At 34.8% G+C, this 27,819-nt stretch overlaps 1 protein-coding gene across 1 annotated transcript; it reads left to right on the top strand.

Annotated features, from left to right (window-relative positions):
* Positions 1–10,917: 10,917 nt before the first annotated feature.
* Positions 10,918–13,180, top strand: LOC107851731 (cytochrome P450 71D7). The gene is made up of 3 exons (XM_016696814.2): positions 10,918–11,514; positions 11,700–12,229; positions 12,454–13,180. Exons 1-3 carry the CDS (start codon positions 11,154–11,156, stop codon positions 13,054–13,056), a joined length of 1,494 nt encoding a protein of 497 aa, XP_016552300.1. The 5' UTR covers positions 10,918–11,153; the 3' UTR covers positions 13,057–13,180.
* The last annotated feature ends 14,639 nt before the right edge of the window (positions 13,181–27,819 follow it).

The following is a 27,819-nucleotide window of genomic DNA, read 5'->3' as shown; positions in this document are numbered from 1 at the left end:
CGACTAAAAGGTACGTCTTCTAGGAGTGAAGGTTCAATTTAAGAAGGGTATCACCCAGCAAATGAAAACTGAAATCCCTGGACAAGAAAGTGTGTCTCCAAGGGATATAAGATGATGAATTTTACCATGATTTGACTATTAAACCTGTGCAGCAGCATTGCTTTCTGCATTTGTAAAAGTGAGGCATTGCAGCCCTTAATATTTATGCTCTGAAGTCCTTACTTTAAAGGCAATATGTTTCCTATTTCACCAAAGAAAACTTGTGAGTTTAAAACATGGTGGTTGGTTTGTGGCTTTAGCTTTCGCGGCGATCGCTCTTGCCTTTGTCACATTTAACCTTGCTTCCAACCATTAGCCTATGTCATTGACTTGCTGCTTTATTGACCAAACTCTGATTTATTAAGTTGACTCTGAAACAAACACAGTATCTCTGCTTTGCTATGCTTCTCAGATAGACCCTTTGAACCTTAGTATCTCCATGAGTTCCCAGACTTGTCTACTGACAAAACTTTTTGCATGCCTTACTTCGGCTCACAATCATGTCTCTTTCATGTGTTGGCCTTTTGTCTTGCTTTATGCAATTGAAGAAGCTGGTAGCCAATTTTGAAATCTTTTCTTACTTGTTTTGACTTGAACTTGACTCAAAGACGAGAAAAATAACAATAATTTTTATTTGGATAACTGACTCAAGAAAATAAAATAAAAATAAAAATAGAGGAAATAAAAAGGCAATGAATGTCCCCATTTGAAATAAAGAAAAGAAAAATTTATATATAAATGACAGTCAACTCTAATGATTATGCCATGCATTTGGATTAAGCTGCCTGATCTTCCCATTCAAACCTTCTACCAATTGTTCTTGAGTTAATGGCCCTGAAACTGAGTTACTTCCTTGGACCCATTGCATTCAGAGACCTCATTCGACCAGTAGCGCCTTGAAAGGTTCTTTGACAACAATCCTCTCTCATTTCTTTCTCTCAGCTCACCATCGCATTATGGTATCCGTAAGGGTTTTCCACTAATGAGACTCTGTTATCTTCATTTCCCTTAACTCACAGTTGTCTTACGGTGCCCGTGAGAGTTTTCACCGATAAGACTCTCACATTTTATCTCTCTCAACTTACCATCGTATTACGGTGCCTGTGAGGGTTTTCACCAATAAGACTCTCATTTTTATTTCTCTCCTGATTTCTTATGCAGAGAAAGACAAGTAGTACCCAAAATGCATCATTATATCCATTGCATACTTAGCCTTAGCATTCTCAAAGATTAATCTGAAGTTCTTTCTTTGGTTGTAACTTGACTTTTAGACAAGGTTAGAAAGAAGGGATGACATGAGGCCCAAACGATACTAAAATTGGGGTAGGACTTACAACTTTTGTAATTGACTCAAACAATGAGTATTAACTTATGCCTCAATTTCTTCTGACTGGGTGACTCTAAATTGTTTATTTGGTTGGACCGAGCCCCGGGTAGGCCAGCCTACGTATCGCACCCCCCAAAGAGGAGAATCAGGTCATGCATAGTTCTGACGGCTTGTTCTTTTAATTGATTCTAATTTTTTTATTTTTTTTCTTTTGTTGACTCTTTTATTGACTTGTTTTTGTTTTTGGGACCTTCTGACTTTAGTTTTTTTTCTTGACACTCTTTTCCTTCTTTTGGACACATTTTTTCTCTCATTTCTTTTTGAAACTTTTTGAATCTATTGTTTTGCTCGACACATTTCTTTCGAGCTTTGCTAACTCTATATTGATTCCAAAAGAAGGGTATGAAAGAAAATAGGACTAAAGCTCAAATGGGGTAAACAAAGGATGACACGATGTTTGGATAGAAGAATAAAATGCCTTCGTCCTATCAATCCTTGAAAATGCAAGTACATATCAGGCAATATGAAGGTGAGAGATGAAGATCATTTGTGATATTATTTACAACACTAATTTTAACTGAGACTGTGCGTTGCTACTTCTTATGCCAACTCCATCGTTGTTGTTCATTGCTAATGCTTTTGTGGAGATAATTTTTCTATTCCTTTTGATGTAGGATCACACATCCACTATTTGACCTAATTGAGACATATCATTCAAATGCTGACCTAGTTATTCTCACGATTCTCAAAATAATTGCCTTAATTTTCAAAGAAGGATTCAACTTAATCACCAAATGCCCCAGCACTCTATCTATTTTCTCAGACGCTCTCTTTTTCTAACTTTAATCCTCTAATTCAATGCTCACGCTTAAACTGGATTTTAAGATCTGGCTAAAAATTTTCCTAGCATGTGATATCACTAGAGTCAACATAAAATGTACTATGTAAAGAAAACAAACAAACAACACATATTTAAAACACAAAGGAAAATGGGACACTTCATTTAGTTGAAACAAAAGATAGAAGGGTTTGAACATAAACGACAAAAGGACAAAACAAGATAGATCCCAAACTACAACCCTGAAATAATTTGGATAACAGAAAATAAAAAAGAAACAAACTACCAGACCTCTTCCTAGTAGGGAGAGGGGTGACTTCTTAATTGCTCAGCCTGACATTTTAGCCACTGGTTTGCATATCAGCATGACTAGAGTTTCCCTCACTGTCAATTTTCTGCACCATAATTGATCCATCTTGAATCATCTTTTCAATTTCTCTTTTCAAATCTCAATAATCTTTAATACTATGACCCTGAGCATCAGAATGATACGCACATTATACATTAGGATCAAAATTTCTGGAAAGCCGATTAAGAGTGCACCCAAGAAGAGGACTGATCATGCCCCATTGTACTAATCTCTGAAATAAACTAGCATATGACTCTCCAATTGGTGTGAAGCTATCCCTCGACTTATGCCTTATTTCATCGTTTGACTTGGTTAAAAAATCAAGCTTAAAAGAGTTTTAGTATGTTTGTGGAATTAGAGGATGACTCTGAGGAGTTGGTGTGTTCCACTGTGGGTAAGATAGAGGTTGAACATGTGGTTGTACGTTATATACTTGATATAAAGGTGGAGGAGCAGAGTATAATGAATTTTGAGAGTGATTATGTGGAGCCTGGGTATGAACTTGGGTTTGAGCCTGAGAGTGACGACAACGGGATCTTCTTGACCGTGCCTGCTGTCCAACTACAATAGAAGATGCAACTTCCTCATTCTTTGTCTCCCCAATACTTCCTGAACCCTTTTCAATTACTTGAGTTATCGCTTTCAATGTTACAAAACTCACAATGCGACCAGTTTTAATTCCCTCTTCTATCATCTCTCCTATTTTAAGGACCTCAATAAATGACTTGCCTAATGCAGGTAACAAGTATTGATAATAAGTTTCATCCTGTGCTTGAATAAAAACCTCCACTATTTTGCTTTCTTTCATTGGCGGTTTTGCTCTAGCAGCTTGTTCGCACCATCTGATCGCATACTCCCTAAAACTCTTAGTATTCTTCAATTTTATACTATTTAGTTATTTTTCGTCAAGGATGAACTCCACATTGTACTGAAATTGTTGCACAAATTCATTATCTAGGTCATCCCAACTAATATACTTGTCAATGCCTTGGTCAACAAACCATTCCGAAGCTAGGACTGAAAGACTCTCCCCAAAATAAGCCATGAGTAGCTCTTCCTTCCCTTCAGCGCTCCTTAACTGGTTATAATAACGTCTCAAATGTTCCATTGGGTCCCCATGTCTGTCATATTTCTCAAACTTCAGTATTTTAAAGCCAGGAGGAAGGTTGACATCTGGAAACATGCATAAGTCCTTATATGAGACACTTTTGCAACCCCCAAATCCTTGCAAGTTCTTATAGCCAATTCCAGACTTCTCAATTTTATGGTTATTTCCTCTTGTTCTTCTGTCATAACAGGCTCCTCAGTGTTAGGAGGAAATTCAGGCGGGTGAGTATCACCATAAAAACTAGTCAACTTGAATGTAGGCTCGAAAGTGTAACGCGGATCACCAGTAATATTCAATGCAGGCTCTTTTTTAGAGTAGGGAGCCACAACTTGTGGATGAACGTTAAAAGTAGGAGCTTCAGGTGGGGATGGCTCCGCAAAAGTATGAAAAGCAGGTGGATCCGAGTATGTGGTAGTCTTGGATTGGGGAGTGAGAAAATGAACATTGGAAGTGGTTGGATATTATTGCCCTGGAGTCAATCTGATGCATGTTATGGCATATCAACAAAAATGGGAAATTGTGCGTGTGACATGGGAGGCAAGCTAGAAAGATATTCCAGATTATCAGTGGGAACTGGAGAAGGAGGCAACCTATTAGCCCAATCTCGATGTATTTCTATCATTTTCTGCCTTAATTTTTAAATCTATTCATTATCTCCTAAATTCTCATTTTTCAAACTCCCTATCTGATTAGTGACAACAAACTCGGTATCCTTGTTGGCGAAAACCCTTTCGAACTTAAAATCATCTTTTTGGAGTTGAAAAAGGGGTGTGAAAGCTCTGAACATATTATATTCTAAACTAATCCTAAACTATGCACTACCCGACGCCTCGGGCCTTTATCACGAACGTCCTCCAAGTACAAGATACTTCGGGGAATTCCCCAGATAAATTAATACAAATCCCTCGAGGCATTCCCTAGCCAAATGAATACATTTTTAGTGCGAGAAAATCAAACTATTCAATAAAATTTCAAACATTCCATGGAATTTCCAACATTCAACCAAAGCCACAAATTCTAAACTTTGCCTACCCAACCTATGTTTGCCTACACCAATCGACGTATCATGATACTATCAAGTTCAATTAACGTTCATTTCAAGTCAATCAACCGATGAATCAAATTAACAAAAATTCACTAATTATATCAAGTTTTCAATTCTCACCCCCAAATTAATTCTCAAAATTCCAACAATTCACAATCACTACTTTAACAATCCACAATCATTATCAACAAAACCAAACAAATAAATTGATATCACCCAATTATTTATATCATGCTTTACACAAACCAATCACGCGTATATAATGAAATCAAAATGAGAACGAGATAGAATTGGACCTCAAATCGAGCTTTATTGTGCAAATTATGCAATTGGGTGATAGAACTGGACCTGGAAACCTCGATTGAATAACCCATATCAACTCAAAACTCGAACCAAATAAACACAAAAATCTCTTGAAATCCAATTCAAAAGGAGACCCTCGATAACCTGAAAGAAAAGCAGAATAGTGGTGTTGTTTGGTGCGAGTTTGAATTGGATTTGCTGCTGGTTGTGTCATTTCCCAGTGGGTTATGACAAAACAGTGGCTAAAATCATCGGAGAAATACCTCTCTCTTCGATTCTTCTCTCTCTCTTCTCCTCTTTCTCTATTTGATCAATTTCAGCTTACCACCGCCCTTCTCCTTCTCTCTCCGATCTCATGATCTCTCCCTCTCTTGAATCTCTTGTTCTCTATATCCCTCGTCTCTTAATTTATCCGTCTTACTGGTGTCACTGCGTGCGTGAATGATGGTGAAATAGAAAGAAACCCAGATCTCTTTTTTTCTAAATCTGTCTCTCCTCTCTGTTTCTACGTGTGTGAGATTGAGTGTGTGGGGGTTTGTGCGTGTTGTGAGGGAGAAGATAAGAAGAGAAAAGAATGAAGTCTCTATGGGTTCTTTGTGTGAGAATTGAGAGTATGGTACTCTGTGTAAAGAATGAAACCGTGGAGAGCCCCTCTTCTTTTGTTTGTTGTGTATATCTTGTTCTTTTCCTTTATGAAGAAGAAATGTGAGGGGGTCACGTGGATGGGGTAGTGGGGGTAGGGTATAGGGTAGGTGGGGTAGGGTGAGTTGCTTAGGATAAGATTTGTTAGGAATTTTGTTAAGGGTTCTATTTTTTGTATTTTTATGGGATATAATCACACGTGTGAGGGCACACAATAAGATAGGTGTAAAAATGAATAACTTGGGTCTTCAGGAGGGACAAAATTAGGTCTCTACATATATGTAGGTAGGCATTTTCTTATATCCGTCAGCTGGTCGCTCTCTCAATATCTTTAAAGCACGTTCTTTAGCACGCCGCGCCTTCATGTAATCTATGTCCAAACCAAGTTCTCTTTTTATATCTTCAATAATTTCGCTTGGGGTGATTATTCTTTTGTAGTTCACCAACTTTGAAGCTGTTATTCCAGATACAAAGGCAATGGTTGCATGCTGCTGCTCAAACACTCTGTCCATTATTGAACAGGTGAGTTCATCGTTGAAGGTACGTACTATAAATGTATTAGCACCATGCTTAAAGGACGCCTTGAATACCCAACTATATTCTGGTGATTTTCACAGCAAGGTATAACTGAAATATACGTCAAAAAATATATCACTGATATGAAGTTACGTTAATTTGTTTATATATGAATCACCATATACCATATGAATCACTACTTCAATAAAAAAAAAAAGCCAATTAACCAATGAATAAACAGTTAATTTGTATCACAAATATGAACTTAATGTGTTACTCTTTTTTATTATATGAATCACCAGTTATATGAATCACCAGTCATATGAAAACCCTGTTTTTCCAATCTGTTTATATGAATCACCAATATGAATAACCATTTATATGAATATCCAATTACATGCATAACCAGTAATCACCAATTTGAATCACTATATATATAAATATCCACTTACAATAATAATTAGTTATTTGTATCACTTATATGAATCACTTGTTTTTTTGCAATACTAGTTACATTAATCACCAACATAAAAAACAGGTTATATGAATAACCAACTATATGAATCAACACTTATATGAATCACCAGTTATATGAATCACTTGTTATTTGAAACACCAGTTACATTAATCACCAACATAATAAACCAATTATATGAATCACCAGTTACATTAATCACTAACATTAAAAATCAGTTATATGAATCACCAGTCATATGAATAACCTGTATTTCCAATCTGTTTATATGAATCATCAATATGAATCACCATTTATATATATATCCAATTACATGAATAACCAGTTGTATTAATCACCAATATAAATCACCATATATATAAATATCAACTTACAATAATAATTAGTTATTTGTATTACTTATATGAATCACTTGTTATTTGCAACACCAGTTACATTAACTAATATACAAATGTATCACTACAGTTTTCAGATGTATCAAATTGCGAATTAAATCAATAATTGTCATTAAAAAATAAAAAATGAACCTCTGCTTGTCAAATCTCTCAGATCTGAAATTGAACATGCGCTTGATTGCATAGTTACGCATTACCGAGACAAGCGTAGCTTTGTTTTTATAATTTTGGTTCACCTTTACAACACTATTATAGCAATCACTTATCAGTTCTTTACCACCCACATTAACAATTGGCAAAGATTCAATGTTACCAGCTACAATAACTGCAAGTTCAGATGGCTCAACAAAATCATAACACTCAATCGTCATATCATCTACATCAATATTATCACTGTCAATTACAATATCACTTGTTGTAATACACAGTGTATATTTCCCAAATACAGATTCAGCTTTCAAAATCTGAAGAAAAAATTTCACAGCCATATCATTATGAATCTTCAATGCTGATGAATTGCCTTGAACAATGTATTTGACATGAATTCTTTTCACAGATACATCAATTTTCAATTGAGTTGATATGACTTCCATTAAATCAAGGTACAATATTTTTTAATGAATTACAATACCGTTGACCCGATAGTTATCGTACCTTGTTTCAGAAACCCATTCCCCAGAATGACGCAACAACATAGTGACGAGATCCATTGAAGAAATTCAGAAAAAAAATATTGAATATCAATTTTTTTGTTCCAAAATTTAAAAACTTTGAGCTTCTAATGAGGTTTGCTTCAATGTTGAACTGTTTACAAATGGAATTGCATTTTTAATGCTTGTAACAGTTTAGGCGAGATTTACGTAGTTAAAATCAGAGAAAATCTGTTGCTTCTTAAAATAAATACTTGATCTGTTACATATGTATCAATTTTACATATGTATCACTGCTTAACATATGTATCACCATTTCAAAATTACGGGATAAGATGTAATTCGCAAAATAAACGGGATTTTATGTAATATTGCTTAAACTATCAGGGATTTATGTAAGTTACTCTTTTTATTTTATAAAATTGGCTGGAGCCCGAGTTTTATTCGAAAAGTAAAAATAACATAAATCCCAATCTTATTTGAATTATTTACACTCTCTCCCACTTCCCTAATTACTTTACTCTCTCTCCCGATTCATATACATAGTAAGGCCGACATATACATAGAAATCTTTATATATGATAAGACCGCCATATACATAGCAAGGTCGATTCATATACATAACAAGTATGAAAAGGCCAACATATACATAACAAGGCCAACATATACATAATAAAGCCAATTCATATACATAACAAGGCCGACATATACATAGAAAGCTATGTATATGTATTTTAGAGAAAAATGAGATTTTTGTAATATGTTTGGAGAGATGAGATTTTTTTGTAATAAGTGAAACTTAAGTTGTGGGTTTGTGTAACTTTTAGATTAAAAAACGAAAATCTTTTTGCAAGTTTTTCGAACAAAAGGTCAAGACAGTCGACTCTGAAGCTTATAACTTCATACATTCATATCTTAAAGTATGACCTTATGAGTGCCAATGGCGAAAATGCCCTATGTTTAGTATGACTTGCCAGACAAAAGTTCAGACATTTTCAATCGAGGTGGATGTCAAGATTAATTAAAGTTTCAGTCATGTATATATGTCTGAATCCTATTTTGTCAAAATTATATTTTTCATGCATGTATGCTTGCACCTCGGTCATATATGATTAAAACATTTAACGGGCTGGAATTTTAGATTTGTGCGTCTAAAAAAAACAGTCCGGTGCACTAAAGCTCTGTTATGTGCAGGGTCCGGAGAACGGTCCTACCACAAAGATCTGTGTATGTAATCTTACCTTATATTTCTGCAAGAGATTGTTTCCAGGGTTTGAAAAGGTGATTTCCTGGTCACATGACAACAATTTTACCAGTTACCTACCTGTACAAAAAAATAATAATTTGTTCTTTGAATTCCTGCAATCCAGCTCTTGATTCAACATCCAAATACACTCTAAATACGCTTTAAAACATAAGTTTCACATATCATAAAGAAAAAAATAATTTGTTTTGTGTCAACATTTAGCTGTATTCCTGTGTCAATAAAGTTATGCCCAAGAGGCATTAAGTTATCCAATATAAGCTGTGTATTATCTAATCGCTCGACATAAGTTTGAAGAGCCTTTTCCCTTATTCAACATAAATTTTGTAGGAATTAACATAACTTTTGTAGGAATTAACAAATATAACTTGTTTATGCCTTGTAAGATATAACTTGTGTTATATTTATAATACGAAAATATAAACTTCTGCCTTGTAATTTTTTTGTTTTTAATTTTATTTCTTTGATGTCACCAATACTTTTGGATAATTTTGTGTTATTTAAAGTGCCGAAGTACAAACAATTTAACACCACAAACTTGAGATGCAAAAATTGTACATCACCTGGAATATTTTTGTGCGAATGACCGAACTATCATTTGACAAAATGAACCCCTTTCGTTTTGCATTTAATAATTTCTGATGATTCATTCCTATTTCCCCAACAGTATAACTAGCAACATCAAGATTTAATTGATCACTACTGAGATATTTCCTATTCAAAACTCAAATTTAATCACTTCAACAAAATAACCAATAACATGATAAGGAGGGATAGAAAATCAAGTTAGTTGGACAAAAAAACATTTAAGCCATATACTTAACTCGAAACCTTTGGACGTTAGAGTTTTTCTCCAAACATCTAGTCTATCGTTAATGATATTCCACCATATATTCATCAATTAATACGATATGTCATTGCAAATAATATACATCATGATATCGAGATCCCTTTGAATATGTCGTGTAACTCATCCATCACCTCCAACAACAACAACAACAACAAACTCATCCATCACCTAACAAATAAATTAAAGATGTACCAAGAGTTGGTCCCTCCTGACATCACTAGGCTCATTACGTCATGTATCTTGACGAGAATAGCATTTCATCTTATCCAAAGGTGGTCATCCTCATTTGAAGCATCCAAGATACATTCAACAAGGAAATCATATGTCCACACTAACCTGCAGGTTGTCCTACAGAAATATCTACCATCAACAGTGGCGGAGCCACGTGTAACTAAGGAGTGTCGACCAACACCCCCTTGTCAGATTTTTTTTATATATACATAACTAAGTCGTGTATTTCTTACAACAACAATAACATACTCATTATATTCCCACAAAGTGGAGTCCGAAAATTATGTATTTATTATGTTTACAAATATAAATAAATTATACACATTAAGATATTGAAAAACAAACCGTCTTAAGAAATCAATGTTCAGATCTACAGAATATTTTTATCATTCAGATTAAAGAGGCTTACTCTTAAGCACACGAGACCTTAGCCAAGAACCCTAGCTAATTCGCTGCTAAATATAGCCCATAGCTAATTAGTTTTTTTTAATAATTCGTCGGTAAATGAGATTAGTATTGGATTTTTACTTTATCTAGAAAATTTTGTCCATAGCTAATTTCTTGTTTTCTTGTAGTTTGTTCTGATGTCAAATGTATTTTCATCCACTTATTTATTACTTAAATGACAAAAAATTAAGGGGATGTGACTAAACTTCACAACAATCTCCCATGTTAACTCCACATCAGTCAGAATTGTACAAAGTCAAGTCTGTCATGAACAAACTAAGATGACGATAGTCTCAAATAGGAAGAAAACAAACAATTGTCAAGTCGATCAAGCCGTCTAATTAATTAGTCTGCATATTTTGACCCATCAAATTCCAAGTTAGCTGAAAAATATCATACTCGTGATTCGTTTCAATTTATTTGCTCTACTTTCCTTTTGATTTTCTTTCAGATGGGATGATTCATTTATTTAACGACTTTAATTTCAACTTCCCATCTGACATATTTAAGGCCACAAGAAAGATTCAATTGTCAAGTTGTACCGCCTCATTAGTCTTCATCTTTTGACCCATTATATCCCAAGTTAGCTGAAAAATATCATATTTATTTCTATTATAAAGAGCAATGCAACAGAACTTTGAAGTATCACCAAACACATTACGAACTCTCCCAAAATGCAATTCTTCAGCTTGGTTTCCATCTTCCTTTTTCTATATTTCCTCTTTTTGCTAAGGAAATGGAAGACCAATAGCCAAACCAAAAAATTGCCTCCAGGTCCATGGAAACTTCCTATTATTGGAAGCATGCATCTCATGGTTGGTGGAATTCCACACCGCGTCTTTAGAGAGTTAGCCAAAAAATATGGACCGCTCATGCACGTTCAGCTTGGTGAAGTTTCTGCAATTATTGTTACTTCCGCTGAGGTGGCTAAACAAGTACTGAAAACTCATGACCTCGCGTTTGCATCTAGACCTAAGTTCATGGGCATTGATATTATTTGTTATGGCAGTCGAGACATTGCCTATAGCCCCTATGGTGTGTGTTTGGCAATTGGCCAAAATTTTTCATGGATTTTACTTTTTCTTGAATGACAACATTCTTCATAATTTGGTTTTACTTTCCTAAAAGATGATATATATTTTTTCATTGTCTTATTTATTGTTATCCAAGATTTGTTTTGTTAGGTTTTGCATGACATCTGGCAATTTCTACCTTAACAGGTGAATATTGGAGACAAATGCGCAAAATTTGTATCATGGAATTGTTGAGTGCAAAGAATGTCCGGTCATTCAGCTCGATCAGACATGACGAAGTTGTTCGTCTCATTGACTCTATCCGATATTATTCATCTTCTGGTGAGCTAATTAACTTTTCAGAAAAGATCATTTGGTTCGCAAGTACCATGACATGTAGATCGGCGTTTGGGAACGTACTAAAGGAGCAAGCCGTATTTATAAAACTAATTAGAGAAGTGATAAGATTAGCACAAGGCTTTGATGTGGCGGACATCTTCCCTTCATACAAATTTCTTCATTCTCTCAGTGGGGCGAAGCAAAAAATTCTAGATATGCATCATAAGGTAGATGCAATTGTTGAGGATGTTATTAACGAGCATAAGAAGAATCTTGCAATTAACAACAGTGACGATGCATTAGGAGGTGAAGACCTAGTTGATGTCTTACTAAGGCTTATGAAGGATGGAAGTCTTCAATTTCCCATCACCAACGATAATATCAAAGCTATTATTGTTGTAAGTATTGAATATTACTCTTGTTCTTTATTTTTAACCATATAAGTTTTTCATATTCATTGCCATATATAGCTGAAAAAATTAATTACAAACAATTTCTTGTTAGGAATACTAATTTTAATTTTTATTGGTAATAGAGAACTTTGCAAGAAGTCACTCAAAAAATTTAGATGAGGAAATAACATGCGTGGTGTTTAATTTAGTAGCTTGTCCATAAATTGCAGGACATGTTTGGTGCTGGAACAGATACTACATCAATAACAATTACATGGGCTATGGCTGAAATGATGAAAAATCCAAATATACTCGCCAAAGCACAAGCAGAAGTGCGAGAAGCCTTTAGAGACAATGTAACATTCGATGTAGAGGAGCTAAAATACTTAAAGTTAGTTGTTAAAGAAACTCTACGACTTCATCCACCAGTTCCACTTTTGCTTGGAAGAGAGTGTAGGGAGGAGACAAAAATAAACGGCTACACTATTCCTGTAAAGACCAATGTCATGGTTAATGTTTGGGCACTGGGCAGAGATCCAAAATATTGGGATGAAGCAGAAAGATTTAAGCCAGAGAGATTTGAACAATGCTTTGTGGACTTTGTTGGTAAGAATTTTGAATATCTTCCCTTTGGTAGTGGGAGGAGGATGTGTCCTGGGATGTCATTTGGTTTAGCTAATGTTTATTTGCCGTTGGCTCAATTGCTTTATCACTTCGATTGGAAACTCCCTACTGGAATGGAGCCAACAGATTTGGACTTGACTGAAGCTGCTGGAGGCACTGCCACTAAAAAAACTGACCTTTATTTGATTGCCACTCCTTATCAACCTTAATTACATCAACTTTATAAAGTTCCTATTATTATAGTGAGGTGTGTAAAATAAAAATTGTTATCTAAGCTTATAGTAATCTTATATCATCCAATGTTAAATTTCTCAGTATAGTGATAATGTATGATATAGTTCGAGTATTATATTTTCACACTTAAAAATCTGGATGTGTTAATACTCTCTTGTTTTTTTATTTGTCGTGAATATTTTGTTTTTTCACTATTATTTTAAACAACGTGGTATTATAGTCAGTTCAGTGTCCCTATCTCACTGAATAAAAGTATGAGAATTGGTGTATATGTATTTAAGATAGTCATTCTTGGTTCTTAAGTTGTGAGGGAAATTGTATATGAAGGCGAGATCAAATGGAAAACTCAAAAATAAAAAACAAGTACCCTTTGTTTGTTTCCTAGTTTAGGAGTTTTTCCCTTTGCTTCCGGCGAAGATAAATAGTAACAAAGAGTTCCTTAGGGACAGTCGTATAGATTGCGAGTCGCAACATAGATGTAAAGAAAGTGTTCAGGAAGTTGGCCCGGCCTCTTTGATTTATCATAATAAGAAATCTTGATGTTAGAATTTGGAACTAAGGAGAAGGAAAAGATAAGGGGTAGCAGTTGCTTTCTTCATTCATACAACAACATACCACATCTTACAAAAGACTACACTTATAGCTACATAAGTCTTACAAGACACACTTCACATAATATCTTACAAGACACACTATCTTACAAGACATGCTTCACAAAATAAGGACTACCATTTATTTTTTTTAAAAAAACTAAACGTAATATTAAAAGAAACTATTAAACAAAAGACTATCTAGAAAATCTCATATTCTAATGCTCCTCCTTGAGATTTTTCTTGGATACTCCCAGCTTAGCCCTTAGAACTTCAAATTTTTTCTTAGGAAGAGCCTTGGTCAAAATGTCTGCAATGTGCTGATCAGAGCTGCAATGAACAAGATTAACTTCGCCATCCTTCTCTGCTTTCCTGATAGCGTTTAACTTCACATTTATATGCCTACTACAACCATGTTGCACTGGATTTTTGGCCATAGAAATTGCTGACTTGTTGTCAACCTTAATGACTGTAGCATCAATTTGATTTTGCTCTAGATCACGTAGAATTTTTCATAACCATAGAGCCTGATTAGTTGCACCAGCAGAAACAATGTATTCTTCTTCTGTATATGATTGAGCTACCACCTCTTTCTTCTTTGAGTTTCATGAGAACATCCCTGAACCAAGTGTAAAAGCATATCCAGAAGTGCTTTTCATATCATTAACACTTCTTGCCCAACCACTGTCTAAATAACCCATGAATTGCGTTTGTTTTTCCATTTTAAACCAAATACCATAATCAACAGTTCCCTTGATATACCTCAATGTTCTGTTAGCAATATGAAGATGAACTTAAATTGGAGAATGCATAAACCTCGACAAAATACTTGCCGCGAACATGAGATCAGGTCTTGTTGCTGTCAAATATAGCAAACTACCAATTAAAATTCTATAAACTATTGGATCTACCCTATCACCTCCTTCAGACTTTGAGATCTTTTCATTGTGAACTAGTGGAGTCGATACAAACTTACACCTATCCATCTTGAACCTTTTAAGAATATCCTACACATATTTTGTCTGAGAAATGAAGATTCCATTAGTAGCTTGATGATTCTCCATTCCCAGAAAGTAATTCATTTCACCTAAATCTGACATCTCAAACTTGGTCTCTATTTCTTGCTTGAACTGATTCACCATAGCTTCATTGCTTTCGGTTACCAGAAGATCATCAACATAAAGTAATACCACAAGCACATCTCCACCTTTATAATTCTTCACATATAATGTGGCTTCATTTTCACTTCTGTTGAAGCCACAATGAGTAAGATGATCATCAATCTTACTGTACTAGGCTCGGGGAGTCTGTTTTAATCCATACAATGCCTTATGTAGTCTATAAACTTTATCCTCCATTCCTATACTTGAAAGCCTTCTGGTTGGTCAACATAAATTTGTTCCTGCAATAGTCCATTTAAGAATTCCAACTTCACATCCAGATGATACAACTTCCAATTTGATTGAGCTGCCAAAGCAAATAGAATTCGTATCGTATCATGTTTTGCAATAGTCGGAAATGTGTCTCCATAATCCATACCTGTAACTTGCGCATATCCTTTCATAACAAACCTTGCTTTGTATTTATTAATTGAACCATCTGGATTAAGTTTGGTTATATAAACCTATTTTACCCCTATTATATTTCTGTCTTTGGGTTTATCAACCAGCTTCCAAGTATCATTCTTTTCTATTATGCCAATCTCATCCTTTATAGATTGAATCCAAACTTCATGTTTTGATACTTCTTGATAGGTATTGGGTTCCTAGATAGCAACATTGCATCTTTCATATATCTCAAGAAGGGACCTTGTTTTTAAAATTGTCGAATCAAGTGAGGATTCACTATTTGATTCTTTAGCTTCTTACAAATTTTTAGAGCTAAATGATTATGTTTCAGGCAACAGATGCAAGTTCAGATAACCTATATTTTCTTTCTCAACTTGCTCCTTATCCTAATTCCAATAAGCATGCTAATCCACTACTACATCTCTTTTGATGGAAGTATTGTTTGTTTGCAAGTTGAAAACTCCATAACCCTTGGCTTGCGATGAATAACCAATAAAGACCCCTAATTCTCCTTTCGGTTCAAGCTTGCTTCTTCTGAATAAAGGAACATAAGAATAACATATTGAACCAAAGATTTTTAGGTGCTTGGCTGATGGTATTTTTCCACTCCATGCCTCAATAGGAGTTTTATCACCCACAACTTTAGTTGGCAGCCTATTCAACAAATAAACTGAAGTAGAAACAACTTCTGCCCAAAAACTTTGTGGTAGTTTCTTTTCAAGAAAAAAACATCTAGCCATATCAACTACCATCCTGTTCTTCCTCTGTGAAGCTCCATTTTGTCTTGTTGAACAACTTACTGTCAACTTGTGATCAATTCTTGTATCTTCAAAATACTAATTGAACTCATTTGAAGCGCATTCACCTCCATTGTCTGACCTCAAAGCATTCAACTTACAACCACTCTTCCTTCCAAAAAAAGCTTTAAACTTCTTGAAAACTGAAAATACTTGAGACATGTTACTCAAAAAATACACCCAAGTCATCCTTGTTAAGTCTCAATAAACAACAAAAAACATTTATTTTCACCCAAGGATTATGTCTTCATAGGTCCGCATACATCAGTATGAACAAGTTCAAGTTTTTCAGTTGCCCTCCAGGTAACACTTTTAGGAAATACTGTCCTGTGAACCTTACCTATCTGACATGACCCACAAACTTCTTTAGATAGTGAGATCTTTAGTAAATCCTTAGTCAAGCCCTTCTCATACATAGATTTAAAGTAGCATAGTTGAAATGCCCATATCTTTTGTGCCATAACCATGAATCGTCCAATATTGCAAAATTGGCACTATCAAAATTTCCATCTACTGGAAAGATCGTATCCACCATTTCTACTTTATCAATCAAAGTATCATCAAAATTAAAAATCAAACAATGCTTTCCCTTAAAAAATAAGGAGTAACCTTTAGACATCATTTGGACAACAATCAATAGGTTACATGCTAAAGAAGAAACATACAACGCATCATGTATAAGATTTGTACCTTGTTTAGTTTGAAAGACAACTGAACCCTTTCCATGTGCTTCTACTGTCGTACCATTTCCCATCCTGACTTTAGCTTTGAGTGACTTGTCAAGTGTATGAAACATGAGCTCATTATATGAAATATGAATTATACACCCATTGTCTAGGAACCATTTAGATTGATTGGTTGTGTTTTCTTCATGAGTAGCCATAAACAAGCTTTCTTCCTTTTCTGAGTCTTCAGTAAAATTTGCTTGCTGAACATGGTGTTGTTGTGGTTGATTCTGCTTGGCCCTATAATTTTCCCAATATGACTAATTTTTTTACAAAATCTGCATTGAATTGATGGCTTTTCTTTGAACCAAAAATCCTTTTCTTGATGATTGGTTCTTTTACAGTGGACGCAAGGTGGAAACTTTTCTTTCTGTGAAGATTCCATCCATCTCTTTGCTGCTTTATCTCCTTCCATACTTCTATTATCCTTTACAGGTTTCTTGCCTTTGTGCTTTTCTTGAAATGCCGTTTTTGATACTTCTTCATCTATTATACTTTTTCTTTGTTCTTGGGCTTGCAACTTGCTAATCAACTCTGCGACAGGTAAAGTCTTCAAATCACAAGATTAGTCTATTGCTGAAATCTTGGACTCAAACCTTGATGGCAAGCTTATCATCATCTTCTCCACCACTTTTGAATCTAGAAAAGTTTCACCAAATAATCTTATCTTATTTATAATTTTCAGAAGTTTGGCAGAGTACTCTTTCATAGTATCTACTTCTTTCATCCTTAACATCTCAAATTCTCTGTTTAAGAGTTAAGAGTTTGACAATTTTCACTTTATCACTTCCATCGAAATCTGCTTTTAGCTTCTCCCATGCTTCTTTAGGTGTTTCACAAGCTTATTCTTGTGAAAATCATATTTGAAAGTGCTGCATAAAGAAAGTGAAAGCCTTTGGTTTCTTGGACTTTGCATCTTCAGGATTATTTATTTGTGTAACAATTGAATTTAGTTCAAGTGGAGAGGGATCATTTTTCACTTTCAATTGATTCCTATAGACAGAGACCTTTGAGATAAGCCTTCATATTGATCACCAATATATGGCAATTTTCTCCTGTAAACATAGAAGGGTCTGCACCCAAGAAGTTGTTGGATGCCATGTTATTGTTGTTCAGCTCTTTCGGCTTAGAAGAACTGAAGAAAAAAGCTATCTTTAAGCCTTCATATATCCCTTAAGAAGAATGGCTCTTGATACCACTGTTAGAATTTGGAACTAAGGAGAAGGAAAAGAAAAAGGACAACAGTTAATTTCATCATTCATACATTATACCAACATCTTACAAAAGACTACACTTATAGCTACATAAGTCTTACAAGACACACTTCATATAGTATCTTACAAGACTCCCTATCTTACAAGACACACTTGACAAAATAAGGACTACCATTTATTTAAAAAAAAAACTAAACATAATATTAAAAGTGTTGGGTTCAAGTTAAAAGTGTGAATGGAAAATGGAGGGAATTAAGTGGAGGAAAATATGAGATAACACTTGAAAAGAAAAGTGTACTCAAAAGAAAGGAAAGTCTACTAATTCGGGAGAATGAAACTTTCATGTGTTTATATTAAGAAAAACAAACTCCACATAGTAAGTGTGGCAAGAACCAAGAGGTGCATCACGTTGTCATCACTCGCTCGGCTCGACCTTAGATTTATATTTGGATTTAGATTTGACAAATGATTGATCGGTGAGATTAGTTTTTTCGATAAAATTTTTTTGAAACATGGAAAATTCAGTCCAAAAATCCAAGGAAAAATGCAATAATTTTTTGTTCCTCCATTAACGTGTAAGCATGCAGTGCATAAATGTGAAATGCTTCCTTGAAGGGATGCAACCCTTCGAGGAAATGACATAATGATTCGGGAAAAGTGATGACTGTTCAGATGGTTGTGACTATTTAGAAAAAGACGCAATGATTTGAATGGATAGACATAGGATACACCTTTCCAAATGAACAATTGCTTCTTTTTAGAAGGGGCATTTTATGACTATATAAATCTGTATTTTTCCACAGGTTTAGAACAAAAATTTCTGCATAAGAAAAAATATTTCTTGTCTTCTAAAAACTTCGTGTGATCATCTTTCGTTGAGTGAGTTTGAAGAGAGCCAAAACATTTGAGGTACCACTGCTTTCTGGTTGTGAAGCTATTTTATCCTGAAAAAATAATTCCGCAACCTTGAGTACTTGAAGCGAATTATTTCCTTAAGGATACTTTGTGATTTTGAAGGACTTGCCTTATCCTGCTTCATCTCTTTTCTTTAAAATAAAATAACACACTTCTTTGATAGTTCATATTGAACTTGGGTTGAAGGTGTTAGAAAACTTCATAAGTGTTCTTGATACATCTTGAATTTGTGTGGAAGTTTAGTGAACTAACATAAAGATTTTGTGTACCCGAAATAACAATCTTAAGAAAATAAATTTCGTAAGCTGTATTGTTTGGTTTCTGGATATTAAAGATTTAAGCTTTCTACTCTTTATGAACTTAACAAGTGATTTGAAGAAATAAAATCTTCATCACAAGTTAAAAGTCATTCGATTAACGATTGGAAGTCATAAGGACTTCATCATTACACTAGAAACAAGGGGTGTTTAAAGTTGTTACAACTTTATAAGTAGTATTTTGATATACTAAAGTTGACTATCTTTTTGTGAAAGAAAAATGACTATTGAAAGTCATGTGAATGATGCTAGGAAGAGTGTGGCAACAACTAATATTGCCACTATGAGTCATACGAGAGCTCCGCAGGCAATGGCATCAGCGGAGAAATCCAAAAAATTCTTGGGTGTTGATTTTAAAAGGTGGAAATAGAAGATGTTCTTCTACCTTACAACCTTATGTCTTCAAAGATTTACATCTGAAGAAGCTCCAAATTTTCCCGAGGGAACTTCGGACCAGGATAAATTTGTTGTTATGGAGGCGTGAAAATATTTTGATCTTCTATGCAGGAGTTATATTCTAAGTGGCCTCCAAGATGACCTATACAACGTGTATAGTGGAATGAAGACGTCAAAAGAGTTATGAGGTACAATAGAAAGAAAATACAAGAATGAGGATGCTGGAACCAAGAAATTCTTTATTGTAGGATTCCTAGAGTATAAAATGATTGACAGCAAGTCAGTTGTATCTCAAGTACAGAAACTGCAAGTTATCATCCATGATCTCCTTGTGGAAGGTATGAGTTTTGTAAATACCTTAGTTGAACATGTTAAAGATATTCTTAATGACACATAAACTTTATTGTAGGTTTGGTTGTGAACGAGGCATTTCAAGTCGCAACAATAATAGAGAAGCTCAACCAATGTGGAAGGACTTCAAGAACTAATTGAAACATAAACGAAAAGAGATAACAGTCAAAGATCTCATAGTGAGGATGCGCATTGAAGAAGACATCAAAGCCACAGAAAAGAGGTTGAAAGTTAATTTTGGAATAAGTGGAACAAAAATAATCAACTTAAGAAGAAATTCAAAGGGAAATGCTTTAATTGCTGAAAGAGTGGCCACAAGTCAACAGATTATTGTGCCCCAAAGAAAGGCAAAAAGAAGGACCAAGCAAATATGGATGAATCCAAGAAAGAAATGGACGATCTGTGTGCCATGTTGTTTGAATGCAACTTGGTGGAAAATCCTTGAGAATGACGGATGAATTCCTATTCCACCCGCCACGTTAGTACAAATAAGGAGTTGTTTGCTGCATCTGCTCTTGCTCAAGGCAAAGAAAAGATCTATATGGAAAACTCCAGAACTGCAAAAGTTGAAGGAACAGAAAAGGTCTGCCTAAAAATGACATCATTCAAAGTGTTGACTTTGAACAATGTCCTGATGTACCGGAGTTACATAAGAACTTGATTTCTATATAACTTCTTCATAAAAGGGGATTCAAATGTGTATTTATTTTCGAAAAAATTGTACTTAGTAAAGGATAAGTGTACTTAAGAAAAGGCTAACTTACTGAGGGCCTATTCAAAATGAATGTTGAAATCAATAAAAGTTAAGTTTCTTCTTACTTGCTTGAGTCTAATGATTTGTGGCATGAACGATGAAGACATGTCAATTACAAAATGTTACGAAAACTGATTAACTTAGAAGTTTTGTTAAACTTTGAGTGCAATAAATCAAGATGTCAAACGTGCATGGAATCAAAGTATGCTAAGCATTCGTATAAGTCCGTCGAAAGGAATTCCAATCCCTTAGACTTAATCCACACTGACATTTGTGATATAAAGTCAATACCATTTTGTTATGGGAAAAAAGTATTTTATAACTTTTATTGACAATTGCACTAGATACCATTATGTCTATCTTCTAAACAGTAAGGATGAAGCAATAGATATGTTTAGGCAATATAAAACTAAAGTTGAAAATCAATTAGAGAAAAAGATCAAAACAATAAGAAGTGATAGGGGTGGAAAATATGAATCTCCCATTTTTCTATCAAACTACAACCCCACACTCACCTCAATCTAATGGAATTGCAGAAAGGAAAACCGAACCTTAAAGAAAATAATGAATGCCTTACTTATAAGTTCAGGTTTACCGCAAAACTTGTGGGGGAAGCTATCCTTATAGCTAACCGAATACTTAATAGAGTGACTCACGGTAAGAAACTATCAATTCCATATGAGAAATAGAAATAAAGGAAACCGAACTTGAAATATTTTAAAGTGTCCGAGTGTCTGGCAAAAGTCCAAGTTCCTATCCCTAAAAGGGTGAAAATAGGACCTAAGACAGTGGACTGCGCATTCATAGGATATGCTAAAAGTAGTAACACATGTCGATTTTTGGTTCATAAATTCGAACATTCAGATATCACTGAAAATGTTGTAATTAAATCAAATAATGTTGAATATTTGAACACATTTATCATATAAAACTAAGCATGAACAGTCTAGTGGAGGGTCTAGACAACCTCGAGATGAACCAAGTGAGAATATACATAATGATGAGAATCCAAGATGTAGTACACGTCAATGAACATCAACTTCGTTTGAGTCAGATTTTGTCAGCCTCAAATATGTAAAGAAGCGATGTCGTCTTCAGACTCATCCTTTTGGAAAGAGACAGTCAAAAGTAAGATTGATTCAATCTTAAGCAACCATACGTGGGAGTTGATTGATCTTCCTTCAAGAAATAAACCTTTAGGTTCTAAATGGATCATCAAAAAAATAATAAAAGCAGATGGTACTATTGAAAAATACAAGGCAAGACTTGTAGTTAAAGGCTATAAATAGAAGAAATACCTTGATTACTTTGATACATACTCGCCTGTAACAAGGAAAACGTCAATTCGGATGTTAATTGCCTTAGCTATGGAATATGGTCTTGAAATCAATCAAATGGCTATGAAAACAACAGTCCTAAATGGAAACTTGGAGGAAGAAATTTACATGAAATAGACTAAGGGTTTTGTAGTTTCAGAAAAAGAAAATAAGATGTGTAAACTTGTTAAGTCACTTTATGGACTAAAACAAGCACTTAAACAGCGGCATGCAAATTTTGACCAAACCATGTTGGCAAATGGATTTAAGATAAATAAATGTGATAAATGTGTTTATATTAAAGACACTCCAAATTACAATGTCATTGTTTGTTTGTTTGTATGTGGATGATATGTCTGCTTGAGAGCAAGTTTGATATGAAAGACCTTGGAGTAGCGGATGTGATCTTAGGAATAAGAATTCACAGAACTCTATAAGGGTTGGCATTATCACAGTCTCATTACATTCAAAAAGTACTTGACAAGTTCAAGTATTTGGAATTTGGTATTGCCAAGACTCCATTGGATGTGAGCTTTGCACTTCAAAAGAATGAAGGTGAAAGTGACTCACAGTTGTACTACATAAGAGTGTTGGGATGTTTGATGCATATCATGGATTGTACACGGCCAGACATAGTATGTGCTATTAGTAAGTTGATTCGGTACACAGGTAATCCCAATAAACTCATTGGATGAAAGTGAAAAGAGTTTTGAGGTATCTTAAATACACTCAAGACTATGCTTTGCATTATAATAAATATCCCGTGGTAATTGAAGGACATAGTGATGGAAATTGGATCACCGAATCAAATAAAGTAAAATCCACGAGTGGATATGTATTTACTATAGGTGGAGAAGCAGTCTCTTGGAAATCGTCCAAACAGACATATATTCTTCGCTCCAAAATGGAATTTGAATTTATTGTATTGGATAAAGCTGGTGAAGAAGCAGAATTGCTCCAAAATTTCTTGGAGGATATTCCTTATTGGACCAAACCAATGGCACTAGTATGTGTGATAGTCAAGCGGCAATAGGTAGGGTAGGGAGCATGATGTATAATGGTAAATCTCGTCACTTAAGATGGAGACATAATACCATTAGAGAATTTCTCTCTAGTGGAATTATCACTATTGACTATGTGAAGGCAAATGATAATGTGTCGGATCCACTTACAAAAGGCCTATCTAGAGAAAGAGTTGAGAGAACATCCAAGGAAATGAGTTTACGGCCTAGGATAAGTCAGCATGACGGTAACTCTACCTAGCAGACTGGAGATCCCAAGAGCTAGATTCAAGGAGATCAAACAAAGTTGCGTCTGACAGGTTCAATATTGTCAATATACCCAACCTATTCTTATGATGTAGAAAATGTTTAGTAAAAAAGAATAAGACTTATAATGTAAAGCCTTTTAATGATTATCTAAATTTGGCAGATTTGACCAAATAGTTTAATCTATAGGATTGAACATCTAGAAAATACCGATGTGAGGGCAAAGTGAAAATCGATTCAAGGAGAACGTTAGTAAAGGCCTATACTCTAAGCTATCATGAAATCGAGACGTTTTCATGGATGAAATGAATAAAACCGTCAGAACCATAAACGGTAAAATACTGGTTGTGTGACATGTGTTGTCTAGGTGTATATTAAAGCTTGACAGTTCAAAGATATCAAATCTACCGATTGGCCAAGTTCATCCAATGCATGTTCACTACAAAAAGTTCAAAGGGAAACCCACTTATCCAGATGCAATCAGTCTTTTCTTGATGATCACATACTTGTCCATACATTTTTACAAAGAATATCCATTCCCCATTCACGTGGAGAATTGTTGGGTTCAAGTTAAAAGTTTGAATGAAAAATGGAGGAAATTAAGTGGAGTAAAAAATGAGATAACACTTGAAAAGGAAAGTATACTCAAAAGAAAGTCAAGTCTACTAATTCTCCTACATTGGTGGGAGATGAAACTTTCATTATATTAAGAAACACAAACTCCTCATGGTAAGTGAGGAAAGAACCAAGGGATGCCTCGCCCCGTCACCGTTGTCGCTCGCTCAGCTAGGCTTCGGTTTTGGAAAATGATCGATGAGATTATTTGTTTGGATAAATTTACTTTAAACATGGAAAATCCAGTCTGAAAATCCAAGGAAGAATGCAAATTTTTTTTGTTCCTCCATTAACGTGCATGCATGCAGAGCAGAAACGTTAAATGCTCATCGAAAGGATTCAATCCATCGAGGAAATGAGATACTGATTCGGGAAAAGGGGTGACTATTAAATGGAAAAAAGTCACAGTGATTCGAATGGACAGATCTGACTATTCCAAAGGATACACCTTTCCGAATGAACCATTGCCTCCTGAAAGGGGCACTTTATGGCTATATAAACCTGCATTTTTCCACAGGTTTAGAACAAAAATTTTTGTACAAGAAAAAAAAATTCTTGTCTTCTAAAAGCTTCGTGTGATCATCTCCCGTTGAGTGAGTTCGAAGAGAACCAGAACGTTTGAGGTACCACTACTTTCTAGTTATGAAGGAATATTTATCCGGGGAGAAAAATTCCGCAACCTCGAGTACTTGAGGGGAATTATTTCCTTAAGGATACTTTGTGAATTCAAAGGACTTAGTTTATTCTACTTCATCTCTTTTCTTTAAAATAAAATAACACACTTCTTTGATAGTTCATATTGAACTTGTGTTGAAGTTATTGGAAAACTTCATAAATGTTCTTGATACGTCTTGAACTTATGTTGAAGTTTAGTGAACTAACATACAGATTTTATATACCCAAAACAATAAAAAGAAACTATTAAACAAAAGACTATCTAGAAAAATCTCATATTCTAACACTTGAAGATTATAAAGGCCTACCATTAAATCAATGACATGGCTATCGAAATCGTGACATCAACATGTATGTTCCAAATTCAAGTGGTAGTATCATACCTCGAGAGTGACTTCATTTCACATTATCAATACTGGATTACTGTTAGCTGGCTCACCAATTTAAAATTCAAACAAAAAATGGCCAAAGAATCAATGAGTAATAATATACCTTCTATTGGCAAAAGAACTTATCTTTTTCTCTTGGTAAATAATCTCCACTTCGAGTTTGACAAAGTGAACAATCGATTGGATCATTCAAATAGAATAGCATTTATCTACGGTTAAGTCACATACTTAGGCCTAAATGTTTGGCTCTTATGTTGTTTAACTCCATGGGTGATCCTTTGTACGCTTAAGCTATCACTTTTAAATGCTTCAATGTATTCAAAAAACCTTCGAACAATCTACTTGCATCCAAATAGATAGATATTTAGGCTACTAGTGATGTGTTTTGAACTCTTTTTTGTGAAAAAAAATTTATGGTATAGTATTTGGTGGCAGACTCAAAAGTGCTAATATGTTGAACTGACGAGTTAAACGAACTCAGTAAAAACCATCAGACGCAACTCAGCAACAATAAGAAAGTCAAAGCAGCGAAACATGCAAAATTGACAGACGAAGAGAACAGGGTTACCATATACTTTATCAAAAAATTTCTTTAACTTCGCGAAATTAAATATTAGATTCAATGAAGAAAATAGAGAATCCAGAAGCACACACAAGCACACAAAACACAAGATATTCACCGGTAAAATATGTTGTTCACAGAAGCAGTATTATGAAAAGGCGGACTTAGGCAAGACACTAAGGAAGATGAAAGAGAAAATCGCAGTAGAAGATGAGAATGAACAACGAGTGTTGACACTCAATTTTGTCCCGCCTTTCTTTCAAATCATCTCTTTGAGCTTCTAAATAATTTTGATAGCTTTAAAATATATATATATGTATGATATTCCAATAATTAGGAGTTTAAGAAAGTCATGCAACTATTTGTATTATTTTTAAAACTAAGAATCATCGATATTATTATTATTTCTCATCTACTACTACTATTTTGGTTATATTTTAAATCAGCATCACATTTCCTAAACTTTTGCCAAAAATACATTCATTTTTATCGAATAAGTATTTTGCGACTTTCTTCTTTATTAACATTATCATTTTATCATACAACTTTGTTTATGTTAGGTTGTGGAGCCCGATTAATATGTGACGTACTATTATATATTAATGTTCACCCAAATTTTAGGCTTTACCTTTTATTCTCATTTTTCTATGTAATTGTACATACTCCGAGTCATTAATATAAATAGAAAATCCGCCGTGGAGGTTACCCATGGGTGTTACCACGAAATTAATTCTCTCTCTCTCTCCTAAAGAACTCTCTCCCTAGTTTTCTTCATCCTCTCCATAGATTTAGTGTGGGTGAATGGCTAATCGATCCTAAAAACTGGTATCAGAGCTTGGGAAATTCATCACGATCACTGAAGATGGAAGGATCAAAGTTTGGAATCGAGAAGTTTGATGGATCCGATTTTGGTTTCTGGAAGATGCAGATCAAAGACTATCTGTACCAGAAATATCTTCACGAACCCTTACCCGGGGTAAATTCGAAGTCCATGAAGGAGGAGGACTAGAAGCTCAAGGATCAACAAGCTCTAGGGCTGATTCGGCTGACTTTGTCGAGAAATATGGCGTACATCGTCAAGGAGAAAACCACATTCGATCTATTGAAGGCACTATCAAATATGTATGAAAAAACATACGCGATGAACAAGGTATATTTGATGCGTAGATTGTTCAATTTACAAATGCTTGAGAATGGATCTGTTGCTGATCATATAAATGAGTTCAATATGATTGTTAGTCAACTGTGTTCTGTGGACATTAATTTTAAAGATGAAATTAAAGCACTGATTTTGATGTCATCTCTGTCCGAGTCTTAGGATACTATTGTTGCTGTGATTAGTAGTTCTCGTAGATCTGAGAAACTGAAGTTTGATGAAATTCGAGATGTTGTTCTTAGTGAAAGCATTCACAAACGAGAAATTAGGGAGTCATCTGGCAGTGCTCTCAGTGTTGACTGAAGGAAGAGAGACCAATCGAGGGTTTAGAATACACATGGCAGGTCAAAATTAAAGAATCATGGAAAATCTCCATAAAATCCAACATGACATTGGAATTATGGAGAGAAAGGAAACTTTCAGACAGAGTGCAAGAAACACAAGAAGAAGAAGAATCTGAAATCTAGAGATGATAATGACTCTGTTAATTCAGCAGAAGACATTGGGGATGCTCTAATCCTTAGTGTGGATAGCCTGGTTGAATCCTAGATATTGGATTCTGGTGCATCTTTTCATTCATCTCCTAGTAAGGAATTGTTCCAAAACTTAAAGTCTGAAAACTTTGGAAAAGTGTATCTTGCTGACAACAAGCCATTGGCAATTGAAGGAAAGGGGGATGCTTGCATAAAAAATCCAGCAGAAAATCAGTGGACATTGGAGGATGTCAGATATATTCCTGGTCTCAAGAAGAATCTAATCTCTGTTGGTCAGTTGGATAGCACAGGCTACACAACAGAGTTTGGGAAAGGTTCGTGGAAGATTGTGAAGGGTGCTATGGTTGTAGCACGTGGCACAAAATTTGGAACTTTGTACACCACTGCAGGGTGTATAAACATGGTTGTTGTTGCTGAGGGTGCTTTCGGTTTATGCCTGTGGCATAACAGACTTGGACGCATAAGTGCTAAAGGAATAAAGATGCTGGATACAAAAGGAGCTTTAGAGGGGTTGAAATATGTTGATATAGGTCTTTGTAAGAGTTGTGTTATGGGTAAACAGAAATGAGTAAGCTTCATGAAGACTGTGAGAGAGCCGAAGAAAGTACGGCTGGAAATGGTCTATACAGATATTTG

This window comes from Capsicum annuum, chromosome 12, assembly GCF_002878395.1.
Source record: "Capsicum annuum cultivar UCD-10X-F1 chromosome 12, UCD10Xv1.1, whole genome shotgun sequence".
NCBI lineage: Eukaryota > Viridiplantae > Streptophyta > Magnoliopsida > Solanales > Solanaceae > Capsicum > Capsicum annuum.
This window is presented reverse-complemented; position numbering and strand designations above follow the sequence as displayed.